This window comes from Dioscorea cayenensis, chromosome 19 (assembly GCF_009730915.1).
Source record: "Dioscorea cayenensis subsp. rotundata cultivar TDr96_F1 chromosome 19, TDr96_F1_v2_PseudoChromosome.rev07_lg8_w22 25.fasta, whole genome shotgun sequence".
NCBI lineage: Eukaryota > Viridiplantae > Streptophyta > Magnoliopsida > Dioscoreales > Dioscoreaceae > Dioscorea > Dioscorea cayenensis.
Genome location: NC_052489.1, coordinates 23,084,464 through 23,106,706, shown reverse-complemented (window position 1 = coordinate 23,106,706; position 22,243 = coordinate 23,084,464). Strand labels below are relative to the sequence as shown.

Sequence of the window (22,243 nt, the reverse complement as noted above, 5' to 3'; positions counted from 1 at the left end):
CTGAAATGAATGAAGTCAACACCTCTCCGATCCAATCCCTACGCGTCGTCCTCTCGTTGCCTGTTGTGGTTTCCTACTCTCTTTATCCAATGGAGCTTAGCTTCATCCGGTTTGGCGAAACCAAGTGGAAAAGAATCGAACTATCTAGTCCACTCCGAGGTGTAACGGCGTTCAAGGGCCGGTTCTACGGCCACTACTACGGAAGAAGCAGAAACAAGCTCTATCTGATCGATCTTGAGGCTAACAATGGGAATGGCGCCGTTGTCCCTGTTCAACTAGACTTGCCGGACATGCTTTCCGGCGAGGTGCTAATGTAATGTTTGCAACCTTGGTCATGTTGACCAGGTTGACCAGAGACATTCCTACTTCCCTTTGACTGTTTGACTAGTTATGGGGATTCCTGACACTGTTGCTCTGCAAACTTGATTCTCACCCAGCTGGCTCCTTCTTCCCGTGAAGCTTCGGTCTTGTCATGGTTGGTGGGAGAGGCACTCTTCCTCTTCCTCATCTTCTTCTCCTCCTTCCTCTATTTAGCAGCCTTTCTTTGAGTTCGGACTGAAGAGGTGGCAAGCTTCCTTTGAACTTCGGACTGAAGAAGCCAGCCGTGAGGAGGAGCTCGAGTCGCATTGCTTGAGTTCGGCAGATGCGAAGGAGGTGAAGATTCACCGCTTTCTCTTCATCAAGCTTCAGGTTAGCATCTAGGGTGTTTGTGGTTTAAGCTTCTTGTTAGATCCCCCTTCTATGCTTGGTTTGTGAGTGTTCTTGTGGGTTGTTGTGTTGCTTCCATGCCTTGTTGTGGCCTGCACCCCTAACCTTTTTGTTTAGAAGAATACTAATCTTGTTGGAATTCTTGTAAGCTTAAAAGCTTAGTTCTTGCATCCTTGAAGCTTAACTGTTGTTGTTTGTGTTCAGTTTGGTTAATCTTTTTTTGCAACATGCTTAAACTTTGGAGGGTTTCATTTGATAATCATGCTTTTGTGAGTATATGTGTTTATTTGTATCTTGTATGTGTAAATGGTAAGGCATGGGACCTTAACCTTTTGATGATTTTATTCTATTAAAAAAAGCTTGACTGTTTTTATTGTTTTGTTAGTTTTAAACCCCCTTAATTTTAGTAGAGGGTCTGTAAGCCTCGTGGTGGTGTTAAAGTCGCAAACTAAGTTGAGTTCTCGGATTACTCGTTCACGTGTCTTCTAAATCCTTGTTTTAGCTTTGTTAATGTTGTAAGTGAGTGTAAACCTTGGTTGTTGTTGTTAGATCCTTGCTTAGCTATTTTTAAGGACAGCTTTTCATGCTTGCAATTTGGAGCTTTGAGTGTGCGACCATTAGATTCAGAGTTGCTCGATTTTATTCACACCTTGGTTTAAGCTTGACTTCTTGTAATCTTATCTTGATAGCTTATTAGTTTTGTTATGTATTTAATTGTGATGGTAGCGACTGATGCTTTTAGTTTATTTGGAATTTTTTTTCTTTGTCTAAACTTGGGGTTTGTTTGGATTTGTGTTACTTTATTCATTGATATGATGTCCTTAATTTAACTTTAATGGTGTTTAAAAGCTGGTCATTATGTGAGGTTGGTTTTGCATGAGACTTTGATTTGTATTATTTAATCCTCTAAGACCTTCTAGACCCTAAGTGCTTTGTTATAGGCCATTGTTGATATTAACTTGTCATCTAAACCTAGTTTCAAGCACTTGTAAGCATGTTTCGGAATTTCTATTTGCTTAATTATCTTCCACTGTAGGTTCCGTGCACTTGTTTGTGGCTTCTAGAAGCATGATTAATCGTCTCATTTATGTGAATATTTACATAGTCATATATGTTGTATTTTTTTGATAGTTGGGATTTTTAATTGCCACCCTTGAACTACGCATATCAGGGTTATTATTTATAGACATAGGTATTTGATCTGTGCTTGTCTTATCTTGCAATAATTGTAAATTCTTTCTTCGGGACCTTAGTTGTAGATAGGCCCGACCCAAGGCTAAATTCTAAGTATAGCTTTTTGTTGGTTAGATTTTTGGTAGCGAGCCTTAGTTCATGGACTGGGTGGACCCTAACTCAGTAGCTTGGAGCCGGTAGGGCTCTCGCACCCATAAATTTCGTACTTTCGACAAATTATTATATATTTAAGTTATTTCCTTAATTTTTTTATAGTTTGGTTTAATTACTCATTTACTTGCTTGTTATTTATTTATTTATTTATTTGCATCATTTAATTAGTATTTATGTCTGTATTCCATATTTTTCTACGGTTTTTTGTACATCTCCATTCCTGGCTCGCCCTGACTAGGGAGGAGTAAGTCCCTAGCCATGTGCACATGTTTTTCAGTAGTAGCGCTACCCCCGATTGCGAGTCGAAGATCCGGCTCGAGCTGTTGATACTACATTACGTTCCGACTTCACCGTCGATGATCCGACTCGCTACCGTTGATTTTGCTATTAGCCGGGAGATGTATATGATCTGTCTGCGTATTTTTTTCGTATTTTTGGATTATGTCTATATTCTGCATTCTGTATAATTTATGATCTATTATTTTGCAACATCCGCTTTATCTGTGTTTCTGCGATCCTACTGGGCCCTTGTGGCTCATGCATTCTGTGAATTCTGTTCTCGCAGGAGAAGATCAAGGCTAGGGATCGGGGGTGTCTCGGGAGTCGTGTGCCTACTCTATTAGTATTTACGTATTACCCTTTTTCCCGTGAGTGTAAGACTTGTACTGACCGTATATCGTGTTTTGGAAAGCTGTTGGGAGTGTATTTGAATTCAGTAGGGCTTCTCAAGCCTATACTTGTAGTATTTCAGTTTCTGGTATTCCATTTGTGCTTTTTGTTTTATATTTTTATCAGTTTGTTAGGGTTGACTCTGACCAGGTCAAATCTGAGGCCTTGCACCCAATGGGACCCAGTCCCAATGGATGTGGCCGATCTGTCCATGGGCCCGGCTGTGGGGCTGGGACGTGACAGATTAAAGTGGTATCAGAGACATTGTTAGACGTCACCCTACTGATTTAAACTTTGTCTATCTTTGAGAGTTCGTTCTGAGAGTGGGTTGGGTAGTGTAACCTGTTCTAAAGTTCTGTCTGTCTTTTAAATTGCAGAATCATGCCTAGGGGTAGAGGGCGACCTCGCAGAGGACCTGCAAGCCCACCCCCGGAGCCCATGCAAGCGGAGCAGGAGGCCCCTGAACTATCAGATGAGGAAGTACAGCAGGAAGAGCTACCGAATCCTGCGTCCATGACCGACATCATGAGGGAGATGATGTTGCTGCTGCGTGCTGAGCGTCAGCAGCATACTTCTAGAGGTGGCCGAGACTTATCGGCCGAGTTCGGACGGCACACACCACCACAGTTCTCAGGGACCACTGACCCGACGGTAGCCGGTTATTGGGTCAGTCAGATAGAGAGGACCTTCCGAGCTATGCAGTGCCCAGATAGAGACAAGGTCAGGTTGGCTACTTTCATGCTGCGGGACAGTGCAGCGCAGTGGTTTGAGAATGAACTACGCCTCAAAGGGGAGAGTTCCTTCAGGACCTGGGAGCAGTTCAAGAAAGTTTTCTACGACAAATATTTCCCTTCGAGCCGGCGAGCGCAGATGGAGAGGCAGTTCCTTAGTCTGAAGCAGGGGTCCTTGAGTGTGGAGGAGTATGAGGCCGAGTTTGATAGGCTGTCGCAGTTTGCTTCGACCTTAGTGTCGGATGAGAGCAGCAGGTCTAGGCGTTTCGTAGATGGCTTGAAGACCCACATCCGGCGGGCCATTGTACCATTCCTGAACCAGACATTTGCTGAGATTGTCGATATTGCTAAGAACCTGGAGATCACCTGGCAGGAGACGCAGGACCAGGGGAGACACGAGCACCAGCGGCACCGCCAGAACCCTCGGAAGAGTCAGTCTTCCGGGAGTAGCTCAGGGCATTCTAGAGGAGAGCACCGGTCACAGCCGTATAGCAGACCCCCGAGTTCGTCATCAGGTTCTGGAGGCAGGAGATCTTTTGGCAGTGTGACCCAGGCTGTTCAGTGTCCTACTTGTGGAGGGAGCCATTCTCAGGCGGAGTGCCGACGCGCGGCAGGCGCATGTTATCGGTGTGGTAGTATGGACCACTTTGTTGCTCAGTGCCCGCAGAGTCCGCCTTGGCTCCAGGGAGGCGACATGACTCGTAGTGCACCTGTCGAGCGGCCCCTGGATCGCTCCCGACAGGGTCACGACACACGGGCGCCTCGAGCCGATCCCAAGAGAGTGCCTCGAGGGTAGGGCGGGAAAAGGCGCCTACGATGATCCCGACCTTCTTCCTCTTCCCGGCCCGCAGCCGTGGTAGGCCGCTTACTCGGGGCGAGTATTTGCTTTTGACACGGGGAGGATGCTCGAGGCATCCCACGACGTTGTTGCAGGTATCGTTTCAGTACATTCCTGCTATGCTTGTGCTTTGTTTGATCCTGGTGCTACGCATTCTTTTGTATCGTCTTCTTTTGCTCGCAAGAATTCTCTGCATGTTGTGGATTTGTTGCATGTTCTATGTGTTGCCACTCCTGTTGGCGCGGTGAGGACCGTTAATCGGTTAGCACCAGCTTGTTCTGTTGTCATTGAAAGACGTGAGCTTTTCGCCGATTTGCACCTGATGGAGCTGCGAGACTACGACATCATTTTCGGTATGGACTGGCTTTCCTCAGTGTTCGCTGTAGTGGACTGTCGCAGAAAGAATGTGCATTTCTGTTTTCCTGACCAGGAGGAATTCACCTTTAGTGGCAGTAAGGGGTACACCCTAGCTCGAGAGATCTCTTCTTTGCAAGCTCAGAAGCTGCTCAGCGGTGGTTGCGTTGGCTTTTTGGCCTCTGTCTCGGAAGCCACTCGCACCGGATGCACAGTAGCAGATGTACCTGTTGTCAGCGAGTTCTCTGATGTTTTCCCTGAGGATCTTCCCGGGTTACCTCCTGTGAGAGAGGTGGAGTTTGCCATCGATCTGGCTCCAGGCACAACTCCTTTATCTAAGGCACCATACCGGATGGCACCAGCTGAAGGAACTGAAGAAGCAACTGGAGGAACTGTTGGAGAAAGGTTTTATCCGGCCAAGCATGTCACCTTGGGGAGCCCCAAAGGTCTGTTTGTCAAGAAGAAGGATGGATCTCGAGGTGCAGTATTGACTACCGTGAGTTAAACAAGGTGACTGGTCAAGAATAAATACCCTTTGCTCGAGGGATTGATGATCTCCTGGACCCAGATTGCAAGGAGCTCAAGTCTTCTCAAGATTGATCTGCGATTTGGATATCATCGGGGTTCGAATCGAGGGCGAGGGGCGTCCCGAAGAGTGCTTTCCGCACACGGTATGGTCACTATGAGTTTCTGGTGATGCCGTTTGGTCTGACGAACGCCCCCGCAGTATTCATGGATTTGATGAACAGGGTGTTTCGACACTACTTAGATCGATTTGTGGTTGTATTCATTGATGACATACTGATTTACTCGCAGAGCAAGCAGCAGCACGTGGAGCACTTGAGGTTGGTACTGGAGACACTGAGACATCATGAGCTGTATGCCAAATTTTCCAAGTGCGACTTCTGGCTCGATAGTGTGGCTTTCCTGGGCCACGTCATCAGCAAAGATGGTGTTTCTGTGGATCCCAAGAAGGTGGAAGCAGTCGTGGACTGGAAGAGACCGAGCACGGTCAGGGAGATTCGGAGTTTTCTCGGTTTAGCTGGCTACTATCGGAGGTTTGTGCAGGACTTTTCTCGTCTAGTAGCACCTTTGACGAGACTGACCAGAAAGGGTACCCGTTTTACTTGGACTGAAGCTTGCGAGCAGTGTTTCATGGAGTTGAAGCGTAGGCTCGTATCTGCACCAATCCTTGCCTTGCCAGAAAGTGGTTGTGGATATGTGATCTACAGTGATGCTTGTAAGACAGGCTTGGGGTATGTTCTGATGCAGAATGGTCGAGTTATTGCCTATGCTTCAAGGCAGTTGAAGCCCCATGAGGAGAATTACCCCACTCATGATCTAGAGTTGGCAGCAGTTGTTTTTGCGCTGAAGATCTGGAGGCATTTCCTGTACGGAGAGTCTTGTGAAGTGTACACAGACCATAAGAGTCTAAAGTACATCTTCACTCAGAAAGAGCTGAACATGAGGCAAAGGCGGTGGTTGGAGCTGATCAAGGACTATGACCTTAGTGTTCACTATCATCCAGGCAAAGCCAATGTAGTGGCTGATGCACTGAGCAGGAGACATAATTATGGAACCGCCGCGGATTTGACTGAGCAGAAACCACTTCTGGAAGAGATGAGAAGGTTCGAGTTGGAGGTTGTCACGCCAAACTCTGGGGTTAGTCTGGCCAACATGCACATCCGACCGAATTTGCTGCAGAGGATCAAAGAGACTCAGATGGAGGACCCCAAATTGCAAGAAATCTGTGCTAAACTTCAAGAAGGAGAGATATCTCAGTTCCGAGTGCATGAGGATGGTACCATCAGATTTGGAGACCGAGTTTGCGTACCCGATGATCCTAGTTTGAAGAGAGATATTCTGGAGGAGGCCCATTACTCGAGCTACACGATCCATCCTGGAGGTACGAAGATGTACAGAGGACTTAAGGAACATTACTGGTGGAACAACATGAAGCGAGAAATAGCTACTTTCGTCGCCCACTGTCTTACCTGTCAGCAGGTAAAGGCAGAGCATCAGAGACCAGCCGGTTACCTTCAGCCGTTACCGATACCAGAGTGGAAGTGGGAGCACATCACGATGGATTTTGTGACTGGGTTGCCCCGTACTCGGCGGAAGCATGAGTCTGTGTGGGTGATTGTGGATCGCCTAACCAAGTCAGCACACTTTCTGCCTCTAAAACCTGGTTTGGGTCTTGAGAAACTAGCTGAGTTGTACCTTGGGGAGATTGTGCGGCTGCATGGCATTCCTGTGTCGATCACATCCGATCGTGATTCGAGGTTCATTTCAAGGTTCTGGAGAAGTCTACAGTCAGCTCTGGGTACCAGATTGACATTCAGTACAGCATTTCATCCACAGACAGATGGCCAGTCTGAGAGGACTATTCAGATTCTGGAGGACATGCTTCGGGCATGTGCCCTTGACTTTTCTGATTCTTGGGATCGCTATTTGCCTTTGGCGGAGTTTGCTTATAATAACAGTTTCCAGGCGAGTATTCAGATGGCACCGTACGAGGCTCTTTATGGGCGGAAGTGTCGATCTCCGGTGTGTTGGAGTGATGTGGGAGAGCGGAAGTTGTTGGGTCCAGAGATGTTACAGATTGCAGAAGAGAAGGTGAATCTAATTAGGGAGCGATTGAAGACTGCTCAGAGCCGGCAGAAGAGCTATGCAGACAAGCGCCGCTCAGACCTAGAGTTTCAGGTTGGCGATTCAGTTTTCCTGAGGATATCTCCTATGAAGGGTGTTGTGAGATTTGGAAAGCGTGGGAAGCTCAACCCCCGTTACATCGGACCTTTTGAGATTGTGGAGCGAGTTGGAGTTGTTGCTTATCGCTTGGCCTTACCACCAGACCTAGCGCAGGTTCACAATGTGTTCCATATCTCTATGTTGAGGAAATATCTGTCAGACCCATCGCATGTCATTCAGCAGGAACCAGTGGAGCTTCAGAAGAATTTGTCGTATGAAGAGCAACCAGTGGAGTTTCTGGCATATAAAGAGCAACAGCGGGGAAATCGTGTGGTTCCATTGATCAAAGTCAGATGGAGTAACCACTCCAGTGATGAAGCTACTTGGGAGCGAGAGGCCGATCTGAGGGAGCGTTATCCCGAGTTGTTCCCCGACTCGTAAGGTGAGTTTAGAGGACTAAACTCCTTTTAAGGAGGGGAGATTGTAATGTTTGCAACCTTGGTCATGTTGACCAGGTTGACCAGAGACATTCCTACTTCCCTTTGATCTGCTTTGACTAGTTATGGGGATTCTCGACACTCGTTGCTTTCTGCAAACTTGATTCTCACCCACTGGCTCCTTCTCCCGTGAAGCTTCGGGTCTTGTCATGGTTGGTGGGAGAGGCACTCTTCCTCTTCCTCATCTTCTTCTCCTCCTTCCTCTATTTAGCGACCTTTCTTTGAGTTCGGACTGAAGAGGTGGCAAGCTTCCTTTGAACTCGGATGAAGAAACCAGCCGTGAGGAGGAGGTCGAGTCGCATTGCTTGAGTTCGGCATGCGAAGGAGGTGAAGATTCACCGCTTTCTCTCTTCATCAAGCTTCAGGTTAGCATCTAGGGTGTTTGTGGTTTAAGCTTCTTGTTAGATCCCCCTTCTATGCTTGGTTTGTGAGTGTTCTTGTGGGTTGTTGTGTTGCTTCCATGCCTTGTTGTGGCCTGCACCCTAACCTTTTTGTTTAGAAGAATACTAATCTTGTTGGAATTCTTGTAAGCTTAAAAGCTTAGTTCTTGCATCCTTGAAGCTTAACTCGTTGTTGTTTGTGTTCGGTTTGGTTAATCTTTTTGCAACATGCTTAAACTTTGGAGGGTTTCATTTGATAATCATGCTTTGTGAGTATATGTGTTTATTTGTATCTTGTATGTGTAAATGGTAAGGCATGGGACCTTAACCTTTTGATGATTTTTATTCTATTAAAAAGCTTGACTGCTTTTTATTGTTTTGTTAGTTTTAAACCCCCTTAATTTTTAGTAGAGAGTCAGTAAAGCTGTGGTGGTGTTAAGTCGCAAACTAAGTTGAGTTCTCGGATTACCTGTTCACGTGTCTTCTAAATCCTTGTTTTAGCTTTGTTAATGTTGTAAGTGAGTGTAAACCTTGGTTGTTGTTGTTAGATCCTTGCTTAGCTATTTTAAGGGACAGCTTTTCATGCTTGCAATTTGGAGCTTTGAGTGTGCGACCATTAGATTCGAGTTGCTTGATTTTATTCACACCTTGGTTTTAAGCTTGACTTCTTGTAATCTTATCTTGATAGCTTATTAGTTTTGTTATGTATTTAATTGTGATGGTAGCGACTGATGCTTTTAGTTTATTTGGAATTTTTTTCTTTGTCTAAACTTGGGGTTTGTTTGGATTTGTGTTACTTTATTCATTGATATGATGTCCTTAATTTAACTTTAATGGTGTTTAAAAGCTGGTCATTATGTGAGGTTGGTTTTTGCATGAGACTTTGATTTGTATTATTTAATCCTCTAAGACCTTCTAGACCCTAAGTGCTTTGTTATAGGCCATTGTTGATATTAACTTGTCATCTAAACCTAGTCAAGCACTTGTAAGCATGTTTACGGAATTTCTATTTGCTTAATTATCTTCCACTCGTAGGTTCCGTGCACTTGTTTGTGGCTTCTAGAAGCATGATTAATCGTCTCATTTATGTGAATATTTACATAGTCATATATGTTGTATTTTTGATAGTTGGAATTTTAATTGCCACCCTTGAACTACGATATCAGGTTATTATTTATAGACATAGGTATTTGACTCGTGCTTGTCTTATCTTGCAATAATTGTAAATTCTTTCTTCGGGACCTTAGTTGTAGATAGGCCCGACCCAAAGGCTAAATTCTAAGTATAGCTTTTTGTTGGTTAGATTTTTGGTAGCGAGCCTTAGTTCGCGGGACTGGGTGGACCCAACTCTGTAGCTTGGAGCCAGGTAGGCTCTCGCACCCGCAAATTTCGTACTTCTGACAAATTATTATATATTTAAGTTATTTCCTTAATTTTTTTATAGTTTGGTTTAATTACTCATTTACTTGCTTGTTATTTATTTATTTATTTATTTGCATCATTTAATTAGTATTTATGTCCAGTATTCCATATTTTTTTCTACGGCTTTTTGTACATCTCCATTCCCTGGCTCGCCCTGACTAGGAGGAGTAAGTCCCTAGCCATGTGCACATGTTTTTCACGTAGTAGCGCTACCCCCGATCTGCGGTCGAAGATCCGGCTTCGGCTGTTGATACTCTGTTCTGTTCCGACTTCACCGTCGATGATCCAGCCTCGCGCTGTTGATTTCTGTTATTAGCCAGGGAGATGTATATGACTGTTTTCTGCGTATTTTTTTCGTATTTTGGATTATGTCTATATTCTGCATTCTGTATAATTTATGATCTATTATTTTGCAACATCCGCTTTATCTGTGTTTCTGCGATCCTACTGGGCCCTTGTGGCTCATGCATTCTGTGAATTCTGTTCTCGCAGGAGAAGATCAAGGCTAGGATCGGGGGGGTGTCTGGGAGTCGTATTGCCTACTCTATTAGTATTTCTTTATTACCCTTTTCCTGTGAGTGTAAGACTTGTACTCTGACTGTATCTGTGTTTTGGAAACTGTTGGGGTGTATTTGAATTCTGTAGGGCTTCTAAAGCCTATACTTGTAGTATTTCAGTTTCTGGTATTCCATTTGTGCTTTTTGTTTTATATTTTTATCAGTTTGTTAGGGTTGACTCTGACCAGGTCAAATCTGAGGCCTTGCACCCAGTGGGACCCAGTCCCAATGGATGTGGCCGATCTGTCCATGGGCCCGGCTGTGAGGCTGGGACGTGACAGCTAACTTGGGAGTTCTTGGTTGAGTTCTCTGGTGATCTCCTTGTGGCTATTTCTAGACTTAATAGTGGACACGAGTATGAGTTCTTGAAAGTGGATTTTGAGAATGGATTGCTCCAGATTTTGCCTGAGATCGGCGAACATGTGCTTTTCTTGGGAGATAGTCTCCCGGTGTTCGTTCCACCAGAGAGATTGTTGGATTTCCATCCTTTTCTCTGTTACCTCCCTGAAAACGTTGATGCATTCTCTGTCTATGATAGTTCTCATCATGGGCGTATTATGTCCATCATAAGGAAGGATCATGGTCAACATAGGGTAGCCGCTGGTTGGATTACTCCAGTTCTGAATAAGTCTTTGGAATGAGGTACGCACGTAATCACGATTAATGCATGCATGGCATATACTCAAGCTGTTCATGCTCCTTTTCTCTTTTTTCTTTATTTTTGTTTAGATGTGTTTGAAAACTGATATGATGGTGTTTAAGTCCTTAAATTCATGATGTTTTCTCTTATTTATCTGAGTTTCCATTCATTCTAATGACTGATATGTAGGAAATAAATCATGGCAGGGATGCTATTAATTAATTAGTTATATATTGATTGTTTTCCAATAATTTTTTCTTACAGGTTGTTGAGGGATACATAAAATGGTTACTTCTTTAATTGAGTGATGATCATCTTGAGCGGCTAAAGATTCTCAAGGCTCTGTTTCTTAAAGATAGTCCTGCTGGATGGGTTGTATATATATATATATAGCTTGATGTTGCGCAATTATATGATATTTGAACGACTCTATCTTAGTACTGAATTCTTCATCACTATTTCTTTAGTTCAAAATGATTGCACATATATGATATTGCGTTTACTTCCTTGAATTCTTTGGCTGGAGGTGTGTAAATTAACTAATCAAACTTCCATTTTTTGTTGAAGATATATATTGTAGCAATAGCTATTTTTTTTAATTATTAATTTAATAATAGTCTAACATTAAAGATAATGTAATTAAGTTGGTCTGGAGTGGATATAAATGTCTAGATGGTTGAATTGGATTCACAGCTATTAATTTCAGGTTTGACTGATAAGTGTTGGGGATGCTTGAAGACTTTTATCAGGATGCTGAATGCTGACGAAGCTTGATGACCGCCTCGTTGACAGCTTAATGTGTTATCTTATTAGAGGGTGTTTTGATTGTGTCTTAGTTGGTTAATTCATCTAGTTATAATTATGCACGGGTAGTGGATCCATGCTCAGTAGTGTGGGCAGCATGGTGATGTGTACTTTGTTTTGTTGAAATGTCAACATCTTAGTTTATGTGTGCTTTGTAACACTTTAAAAGGAGAATTCTCAATGAATCTAAACCATGGTTTGCTGGAGTGTGAACTTCCCTCTGATTGGTTCTCTGAGAAACTTTTAACTCTTGTGATTGGTTCTCTGTGAAAATTTACAACAGTAAGTGATTTCATAAAGCCATTGTGATGGGAGAATGTTTGGTTTCAATCGCTTCTTTTGGAGATATTAAGGTTACACTTTGTAAAAAGGCCTGCAAATCAAATAGCTAAGCATTACGTATATTAGCCTGATGATTCTAGTACATATATACTGTTATAACCCAGCTGATTGTGGGCCTGTTACTGTAGCACTTTTAAAAGCTTATCACTGTAGCAACCCGAAAATATTTTTTCTTCCTTTTAAAAGTTCAGCCCTTCCCTTCCATTTCCCATTCATGCTTATTGGAAACCCTAGCCATTTACTTCTCCTCTTCTTGCTTTTGATGGTTAAAGGTAGGTAAGTAATTTTTGTTTACATTAATTTTCATTTTGTGTTCTTGTTCATAACCTTAGAATAAACTTAGGCCTTGTGTTCTTCTTGTTCCCCTCTTGTTTTCCTTAGATTAGTAGAAGTAGAGAGGATGAGAAGAAAAGATGGCAAGGTGACTGGGCTAACCAACCTTTAATTATCTCTTTAAGTTTTTATGTGCTTCATTTGCTTGAATTGTTGTGAATTTGGATGATCCTCCAAGCTTGGGTTTTGTCTTGTTGGAATCCATATCTTATTTAATTGGGAGGATTGAATGTTATTGTTGATTTATTTTGACATCAAGAGTTTTGTTTCTTATTTCTACCTCATTGTTGATTTATTGGTCTTAAACTCACTTTGTTGATATAAAGCACTCTCTACTTGTTGCCAACTTTATATTTTGCTAAGTTTAAAGCTTTTGGGAGTTTGATTGGTTGTTATCTAAGCCAAGATTAGTTTATGGACCTCTTGTATTAATGGGGTGATTGTTTTCCATTTTGGGCTAAGCAAAAATACTTGATTAAAGACTTTTGTAAATTGGATGTATTCTTATATATTGTTAGAAGTGATGTGTGGAAAGTTAGTCATTGCATGTGAGATGTTTGATGAAATGCTCTTGAGTATTTAATGTGATCATTGATCGACTAAGTGTGCCAAATGTTGATAAAAGAAGATGTTAGTGAAGTAGGAGTGCGACTAAAGGAAGTGTAATTATGTATGATGGTAGAAATTAAAGAAGAAGGTGTTGGAGATGTGTAAGTTGGAGAGGGTTAAGTCATTGAAAAGGTTAATGATGATGAGGTAATAATACTAAGGGGTTTGAGCCTAAATTTTGGGTCTTTGAGCCTGTATACTTGGCTTATGTTGGCAAACTTGTGTTGTATGGAAGTTGTAGGACTTATGTTTATTGGGATGTATATGTGAAGGAAATAAAGGAATTTATTGGTGACTTCGTGAATGGAATTACAATGGCGGAAGATGGAAATGTGTACGCTTGCATTGGAAGAAGTATGATTTAGAATAATTGGTGATTTATGAAGAGAAATACTGCTAAAGAGTCCACGTCTACATTTAGTAGTTGAGTAAAGAAAGTTAGTCAAATTGCAATTATTTTGAGTAAAAGGAGTTTCATAGAATTTTGCAAATATGATTGAGTTACATACTCCATGATATCTTTTGAGATCATTTGGAGGAGTAAATAGTGAAATCAGGGATTAATTGGGGCATATGCAGGCAACCATATAGGCCACATGAATCCCGAAAGTACTGTAGCATTACTGTAACGATGACTCTTTTTCTTAAATTTTGTTCCGGAGTTAAATATTTGTTTGGTATTAATTCTGTAATGTTAAGGTGATTTAATATGGAGGTCTATTATACGAATCGATCGATTTAAACCTTGGAAATGTTAATTATTGAATTTTATGTGAGTTGATGCATTATCTATATGGGAATGTGATGTCATTTTGGTCTCAAGAAATTTTTTTGATTTTGATATAAGGAGTGTTAGATTTTGTTGAGACAATTCTTATGGTGAATTTATATAATTGGGTTCAAAGGATTTTAATTACAAGAGATGTGGTGATTTGTGAGTCAGGGTGTGTGTAATTGAAAGATCTCCTTGATGAAGTGGATTTGGTAGTGTAATAGAGATGGAACATCTTTTTGGGGGTTAATAGAATTAGAAGATGAGGATGGAAGTTTATTAGAGAATGTTAAGTTAAAGTATGCGATTAAACCTTTAGTTTAATCTTTGCAAGTTTGTGAGAATAATGATAGGCTATTCATTACAATTGAAGTCTGATAGAGGGACTTGGCGATTTTACTTGGGCGGGCTTATGTTGTTGAGGAAGGGTGGAGCTACTCCCATTTACCACTTGGTTTTACTCAGTGTATTTTACCATGTCCCTGGAACCTACTTTCATATTATCACTGATCTTATACTCAGTATTTATTTTATTCCTTGCCTAGATTATTGTTCATTGTTAGTGATTTGTTATCTTAAAAATTCGTCCGGTTTTCCTCACTAATCTGGGATTCTGAAATTCTGTAGTCCGTTCGTGTGGGTAACTGGGTTTTATTTGTGAGTACTCTGTATTTCGATTATGATGTTTTGTTTGAACGATTTATTGTATCATTTTGCTTACTTTTATATAATTTATTCTGTTTATCTAGTTATTTGTTTCTGAAGCGAAGTATTGGAATTTATCAGTATTTCGGAGTTTATGTGAACTTGTGAATTTACAATTTCTGAACTTGTACTCTGTGTTTTTGGTGTATGATTATTTATTTATTCATTTATTTTGTTCTCGCATTATTTATTCGGTATATTTTCTGTTTGTATTCTGTGTTTCTGCGATTTTAGTACATCTCTATTTCTGGCTCACCCAGCTAGGAGGAGTAAGTCCTAGCCATGTGCACATGTTTTCTGTAGTAGCGCTACCCCCCGACTGCGACGTAGATCCGGCTTCGGCTGTTGATATTCTATTCTGTTCTGTTCTGACTTCACAGTCGAACATCCAGCCTCGTGCTATTGATTTCTGTTATTAGTCAGGGAGATGTACACGTCTGTTTTCGCGTATTTTCTGTATTTTTGACTTTCTCTGTCTTTTGATCATTTTCTGTATTTTTGTTCTATTATTAGTCTGTCTGTATTTTGAGCATTTTCTGTATCTTCATTCCACTATCATTCTGCTATTTGACTTTCATTTATTTACTATTATTATTACCACTTCTGAAATTCCTATTTTAGTATGTCTGGAAAGTGTTATGTTTTGGTAATGTTTTGATAACCAATTTCCGTATTCTGCTGGTATTTGTGAGTTTTCTCATGTTTTCGCCCCACTCACTGAGTAACCGTGTTACTCAGCCTCTCTTCTTCTATCTTTTCAGGTACTCAACTCTTAGGTTGTGCTTAAGACCTTGTTGTTCAGCCAGTGCTAGGATGGATCCACTAGGGTTGTCATTTCTTGTAAATCTTTATTAACCTGTATTTGTACTTTGGATTCTTGTATGCGTAAACCTGTGTTATATTTCTGTACCATTTTATATTGTTCCCTGTTCTACATGATAGGGTTGACTCTGACCAGGTCAAATCTGAAGCCTTGCACCCAGTGGGGCCCAGCCCCGTTGGATGCGGCCGATCTATCAGCGGGCCTGGCTTTAGGGCCGGGGCGTGACATATACGATGAGAAGCGGCTCTTAATTAATCCTCTTCTATTGATATCTGATGTTCTCCATGTAGATTTGATTGAAATAAATTCTTTTCTTAAAAAAAGAAAAAGTTATGGTGCAAAACTGATGAGTGTACAATGAGTGTACAATGTTCTACTTAGGGGATGTTTATTTAGGTGTAAGTGGGGGAAAGTGTTATGCCCCAGCCCCACAGTTGGGTCCCCTGACAGATCGGCCACATCCAATAGGGTTGGGCCCCACTGGGTGGCAGGCCTCAGATTTGACCTGGTTAGAGTTAACCCTAACAAACAGAACAGAAAACAATAATACAGAACTACAAATAGAACAACAGTAATAGAGTTAATACAAATATGGGTTTTAGCATCCCTACAGAAAACAGTGCCACACATACAGTTTACAAACCAAAGATACAGACAAGATACAAGTCTTACTCACACAGAAAAGTTCACTATAAGGTCTACAACCAAAGATAGGAAGACGACTCCAAGATAAACCCCGATCCTAGGCTTAATCTTCTCCTGCGAAAGAGGAAATCATAGAGTGCATAAGCCATAAAGGCCCAGTAGGATTGCAGAAATACCAAAATAATACAGATATTGCAGAATAATATAATCCATACAAAAATACTAGAAAATGCTCAGAATACAAAAATAATCAGATTCAAAATTCAGAAATACGTGAAAATAGACGTGTACATCTCCCTGACTAATAACAGAAATCAACAGCATGAGGCTGGATCTTCGATTGTGAAGTCGGAACAGAACATGCAGCATATCAACAGTCAAAGCCGGATCTTTGACCGCAATCGAATGGTAGCGCTACTACAGAAAACATGTGCACATGGCTAGGACTTACTCCTATCTGGGCGAGCTAGGAATGGAGATGTACTAAAAACCCGCAGAAATACAAAGTACAAACAGAGAAAATACCGAATATATAATGCAAAAACAAAATAAATAAATAAATAAACAAGTAAATAAATAAATAAATAAAATTGCTAAATAATTCAATAATTAACCACACACCAATAAATGAAGAATTAAACAAGTACGAGAGCCTACCTGGCTCCGAGCTACGACATTGGGTTTGACAAATCCCGCGAATTTGGACTCGCTACAGGATCTACCCAACCAAAATACTCTAACTTAGATTACAAGTTCTAGGCCGAGCCTAGACTAACAACCCAAAGGCCCAGAGGATGAATTAACACTCATTCAAACCACAACCTTAGATAAAAACACTCAATAATAAAAGAACAAGCATTTTAACACCAAGCTTAAGCAATGAGGATTTAGTTAACAATCACATCATGATAATCAAAATTCAGAATCTCTAGGCCAAAAAAAGCATCACGACACCTCATTCACAATTTTATATATAAAAAACAAACTATCATACATGATATGAGGATGCTATGCTTGAACATTTAATTACTACCAATTAATAAGCATAAACAGAATTATAACCAAGAACATGAATGATTAGAAAACTAAATCATGCCTACAACCATTAACAAGAATGATTTAAGAAAAATGCCATGCTTTTTAGAAAATTTTAATTGAACCCTCAAGAAACAAACTAGGCTGCAGGTTTATCAAAATTCAAAAGCTTCAGGTCAAACAAACCCTCAGAACCTCGTTAATTGCATGATTATAAATATATATAATCATAAAGTAAACAAAAAGAAGAATGAAAGGGTCAATACTCTGGTTGTCTGCTTATATCTTATATTTACAACCGTATATATGTATGTATATACATATATATACAAAGATGCACAAATAAATGCATAAACTCACTCAAGACAACAAGCTTACTCAAAGCTATAACTTAAGATAAAACTATAATCCACCCTTGCAGGACATGCCCAAAGAATTCATGGATTCAATATGCTCAAAACAAGAGAGATAGAAATGCATGCTTTAATACCAACAAAACAAATGATATACACACATATTTGCTTTGAAAGCAATAACACAATCTCATACATCAACTATCAACAATCAAACATCAAACAAACAAAACAAGGCAAGAAAGTTTTCAGAATTCTACAGGGTTAAGCCTACCTCTAAGCTTGCCGGTGAAGAGATCCTTCCTCCAAAATCCAAGCTTTAGACTTCTTCCAAGGAGAAAGAGAGAGCTTTCAAGATTGAAGAAGAGCATGCCTTCAGACCTAGCTCTCTAAAAGCAGCTCCAACTCAAAAAACAGCCGACTAGATCCACAAATTTAGGAAGAAAGCTGACAAGTGAGGACAGCTTGGGATTCTTCAGTCAAACTCGGTCAAAGACATCAAAGTTCTCCAGTCAAGGTTGGTCAATAAAAGTAGCATTTCTTACAGAAAATGAACCGATTTTCCTTGTTTTTGATGTTATTTTGTGTTGAAATGGTGAAAGCACCACTTCCCTCACTTCAGTATTTCTACACTGAAATGAGGGAAGTGAGCCACATATAAAAGCCCACTTCCCCCCTTCCAAAACTTTTTCTACAGTTGGAGAACTCCATCTTCCGGTGGATCTCACAAGCCCTAAAATCTCTTCTCTCTTTTGGTTGATCTCAATAATACAGGGCGTCAAACTGGTGGTCTCTGATTTATTTTCAGGTTAAATTTCTCCGCCGGTCGATCTCACAAACCCTAAAATCTCTCCCTCTCTTCAGGTGGATCTCATGAATACAGGATGTCATCCCGGTGGTCTTTGAGATTTTGTTTCAAGTCAGATCTCTCCTTCGGTGGATCTCACAAACCCTGTAAACTTTTCCTCTCTTCCGGTGGATCTTAAGAATGGTCATCCTGGTGATCTCTGATTTTGTTTTAGGTTAGATCTCTCCCGTGATAGCCAAAATCTGATTTCCGATGCATATACTTCTATTATATGTAGGTGAATATTATAAACGTTGGTGAAGCCATAGTGATTGAAGTTGTTCTATCATTTTCTTCCTCAGCTTTTGTTCTACAGATATTCTCCCATGACTTTAGATTACTGCTATTATCAATTCTTTTCTTGTGTGCTCTGCATATGTCTGTGAGAGAGAGAGAGAGAGAGAGAATGAATTTGTTTAATAGTTAATCATACAGTATTAGCAAACAACCACTTAATGAATTAATCATTGGTGGTCGTTTGTGCTAAGCATTGAACACCCATAATTTTAGAAAATAATGCTACCTGCTGGTGAAGTCTTTGTTAATGCTGAAGGGCGTGGCTAATGGTTTATCACAAGGGTAATGTGCTCAAGATTGGAAATTTTAAATTTTTATTTGTTTAATTTTAGAAATCTGTTATAATTCATTCTTCCTAAATCTTCTCATTGAGTTTGATCGATCTTTTTAAATGATTTATTAGGGAGTCTCAAGATTGGATTTATTGTTTTCCTTTTTTGTTTTTAATTATCTTTTCTTTATTTTTATTTTTTTTTTGCTTTCAATGATTCTATCATTTTCTTATCTTTACTAATTCTTCCCAAATCTTATTATTTACTTAGATTGATCTTTTTAAATGATTTGTTAGGGAGTCTCAAGAATGATTTATTCTTTTATTTTTTTATTTTTAATTATCTTTTCTTTTTTTTAAAAAAATGATTCTATCCTTTTCTTATCTTTATTTGTTTTTTTAATTTTTTTTTATCGGTTTTCTTGAATAATGTATGGATTTGTTGTCTGCTACTTTCGTGAATCTTATTAGTACATTTGGCTCCATTACATGAAGGTTTCCCATATGTTTATTCTCGTTTGTGATTGGGCAAATTTACTTTGAGTTAACAGAAATGTGGATGAAGTTTCTCACAAATTAATAGGCGAAAGTTAGAGGAGTGGATTTTCTTATTGAGAATTATTTTAGATAAGCATTCACCAAGGGCAAACGCCCTCTTAATTTGTTAATAATTGAAGTAGTATGTGTTAAGCATTAAAAACCATAAATCTTGGAAATAAACCAATCTAGTTGTGACGCCTAGTTTTAATACCCAAGTACATGGTTAATCTGTACCATACAAGGTATATGCTGTGGTACCATCTATTACCATGTTGTGACATAAATTTTCTTTCTTTGGATGATTATATGATGCAGCGATATACTTGAGACAGTTGATTCACGCACGAATACCCGATAGCAAGACTTCCAACACCTATTGATCAACGATAACCAGGATTGAAAAAGAGTAAAATCTTATTACTCAATGAAAATGATGATCACAAAACTTTTTTACTCTTATTCGTAGGGTTACAATAAATAGACGAACTAAAAATATGAAAATAACCCTAAAAAGGAGATAATTTGAAAATATACCAAAAATGGTAAATTCTCAAATTTCAGCAAGAAATAAAAAGGCTTAACAAATAAAGACTACCGCCACAAACGGCTTACAAATTAAAGATTTCTAGCCTAAGATATAATGAAATCATATCTTTCCTAAAATGGCAAAATTGCTACTTTCGAGGCCAAGATGATGGAATACTACCGAAAACTGGCATGGATCACAAGCAAAGCTAGTGAATTGTGCTCGTTGACTCGTTTTCCTTCAAGTGAGACCCTTAAAAACCAAAACTCCACTAGTTCAAAAATTACCAGAATACCCTTATTAGGCCATGTCCAATTTGTCCAGAAAGACACAGGCTTGCTCCTCAATACGCCCCGCATCATTCTCCCTAGGTTGAACAGAATTCACCCTTGATTTGGAAGGCCCACACCAATCTGATGTTGAACATCACTTAATGGTGGTAGCTTATCAAGTAGTTCTTCAGGACATATGTTTTTGAATTCAGCTATAATTGCCTTCACAATCTCTAAGATTGCCTCTTCAGTTGCACAACTACCTCCATCAATCACAAAGCGACAAACCTTACCTAGGAGTGTGCAGGTGGTCTGGAAGATGTTAGTTCTCAACCAGTGATCTTCGGTAGCTCGTGGTGTCAAACAAGATCTGCGTAAAACTAGGGCACTCGTGATGTCTTCCTCAACTACCTCCTCATCGAGGTCACCTTCATCAAACACCAACAGGCCTACATCGGTTGTGTCTTCTTCCTCCTCGGCCAACATAATTCTCTTGCCCATCTTCTTACAGTTCACTTGACGATGCCCTTTTTCTCCAAAACTAAAACACTAGATTGTGCTATTAGCTCCCCTCACAGTTGTGGTACCTACAGGTCGGTCCGTTGTAACCCCTCCTTGAGTTACGCCAGCCGGATTGACGCCAATTGGTCGATTGTCACCCGGTGTCACCCTTGAGCTTATAGGGGCTGAGCGCCGATGTTGACATTCGATAATTAATGCTTACTGGTGTGTGGACAAGACAGAGATCGGGTCAAACAAGTTGACGGTCTCCTAAATCTGGACTCGCAATCATCCCATGTACCGCGCCACCAACTGGTCTGTTGACTCTTGAATCTCATTCTGAACCATCAACTGATAGAACTCCGTTGTATACTCTTCCACGGAGTGCGTGCCTTGGCGAAGATTGTGCAAACAGCTGAAAAATCAAATGCTGGTAGTTGTAGGGCAAGAAATTTGAGCGCATGTACTTCTTCATCTTCTCCCAAGAATTAATCTTGTACTTGCCTAGCCTACTACGATTTAATTTCAGTTGTTGCCATTATGCAGTTGCGGGACCACGAAGCCTTATTGCTACCAATGGAACCCTCCTATCCTTGGGGACCTCCTTGAACTCCAAAACTTTCTCAGCTGTAGTCAGCCAGTCAAGGAATTCTTCCGCCTACAGACCATAATGAAATTTAGGAATCTTAATCCGCATGCCAGATTCCCACCGTCTGTCTTCATTGTGGTGGTGTCGAGTGTCACCCCCACGATCTTGCCATCCTCGTCGCCCTACCATGGCAATGTCAGCAAAGTAGCCATTATCTTCAATGGTACCGTCACTCCCGCTTTCGGAGACATGCCCTTGATTGACGCTACCCATCATTTGGGTAAACCATTCAGTCAAATCCTCCATCATCCACTCCACCCGATGGCCTAAGAGACGGCTAACTCGCTGCTCAATCTAGCATCGTCATCACAATCGTATATCTCCTCCATCCTTTGCATAGAGGGACCTGTTCCTCGTCCTCGCGGTGGCATAATCGATTTGGCTCTAGTACCAAACTGATGTAGCGGTATACTTGAGACAGTTGATTCGAGCATGAATACCCGATAGCAAGCCTTCCAACACCTGTTGATCAACAATAACCTGGATTGGGAAATAGTAAAATCTTATTACTCAATGAAAATGATGATCACAAAACTGTTTCACTCTTACCCGTAGGCTTACAATAAATAGGCAACTAAAAATATGAAAATATACCAAAAATGGTAAATTATCAAATTTCAGCAAGAAATAAAAAGGCTTAATAAAGACTACTGCCACAAACGTCTTACAAATCAAAAATTTCTAGCCTAAGATATAATAAAATCATATCTTTTCTATAATAGCAAAATTGTTGTTTTCGAGGCCAAGATGATGGAATTCAGCTGAAAACTGGCATGACCCACAAGCAAAGATAGTGACTTGTGCTCGTTGACCCGTTTTCCTTCAAGTGAGACCCTTAAAAACCAAAACTCCACCGCTTGAAAAATTACCAGAATACCCTTATTAGGCCATATCCAATTTGTCCAGAAAGAGACAGGCTTGCTCCTCAATACGCCCCGCATCATTATCGTACATGTAGATTTTCTAATTGCTTTTTATTATGTTTAATAGCTTTCTCAATTATGATAATTTGTTAAAAGGGCCTAAAAAGTGCATCTAGATGTTTAAAAGTATTATATTTTTTTATTCTTATTCATGGGGTGCAACTA

The 22,243-nt window shown here is 40.5% G+C and overlaps 1 protein-coding gene and 4 long non-coding RNA genes across 8 annotated transcripts; 4 read left to right on the top strand and 1 right to left on the bottom strand.

Annotated features, from left to right (window-relative positions):
- Window positions 1-637: 637 nt before the first annotated feature.
- LOC120284172 lies at window positions 638-4,251 on the top strand. The gene is made up of 2 exons (XM_039290964.1): window positions 638-690; window positions 3,102-4,251. Exon 2 carries the CDS (start codon window positions 3,106-3,108, stop codon window positions 4,249-4,251), a length of 1,146 nt encoding a protein of 381 aa, XP_039146898.1. The 5' UTR covers window positions 638-690; window positions 3,102-3,105.
- A 5,265-nt stretch (window positions 4,252-9,516) lies between these two features.
- Window positions 9,517-11,214, top strand: LOC120250727. The gene is made up of 3 exons (XR_005533068.1): window positions 9,517-9,578; window positions 10,127-10,833; window positions 11,096-11,214. It is a non-coding gene; the product is annotated as an uncharacterized LOC120250727 (long non-coding RNA).
- Window positions 11,215-12,126: 912 nt separating this feature from the next.
- Window positions 12,127-15,308, top strand: LOC120283466. Of its 4 annotated transcripts, none has more exons than XR_005543281.1 (3): window positions 12,127-12,249; window positions 12,359-12,398; window positions 15,158-15,308. It is a non-coding gene; the product is annotated as an uncharacterized LOC120283466 (long non-coding RNA). The 4 variants fall into 4 exon arrangements; XR_005543279.1 differs by having other exon boundaries at window positions 12,127-12,253; XR_005543282.1 differs by lacking the exon at window positions 12,359-12,398.
- A 458-nt stretch (window positions 15,309-15,766) lies between these two features.
- LOC120283464 lies at window positions 15,767-17,768 on the bottom strand. The gene is made up of 2 exons (XR_005543277.1): window positions 17,527-17,768; window positions 15,767-15,978 (listed from the first exon to the last, which is right to left on the bottom strand). It is a non-coding gene; the product is annotated as an uncharacterized LOC120283464 (long non-coding RNA).
- A 7-nt stretch (window positions 17,769-17,775) lies between these two features.
- Window positions 17,776-18,388, top strand: LOC120283465. Its single transcript, XR_005543278.1, has 2 exons — window positions 17,776-18,041; window positions 18,117-18,388. It is a non-coding gene; the product is annotated as an uncharacterized LOC120283465 (long non-coding RNA).
- Window positions 18,389-22,243: the final 3,855 nt, after the last annotated feature.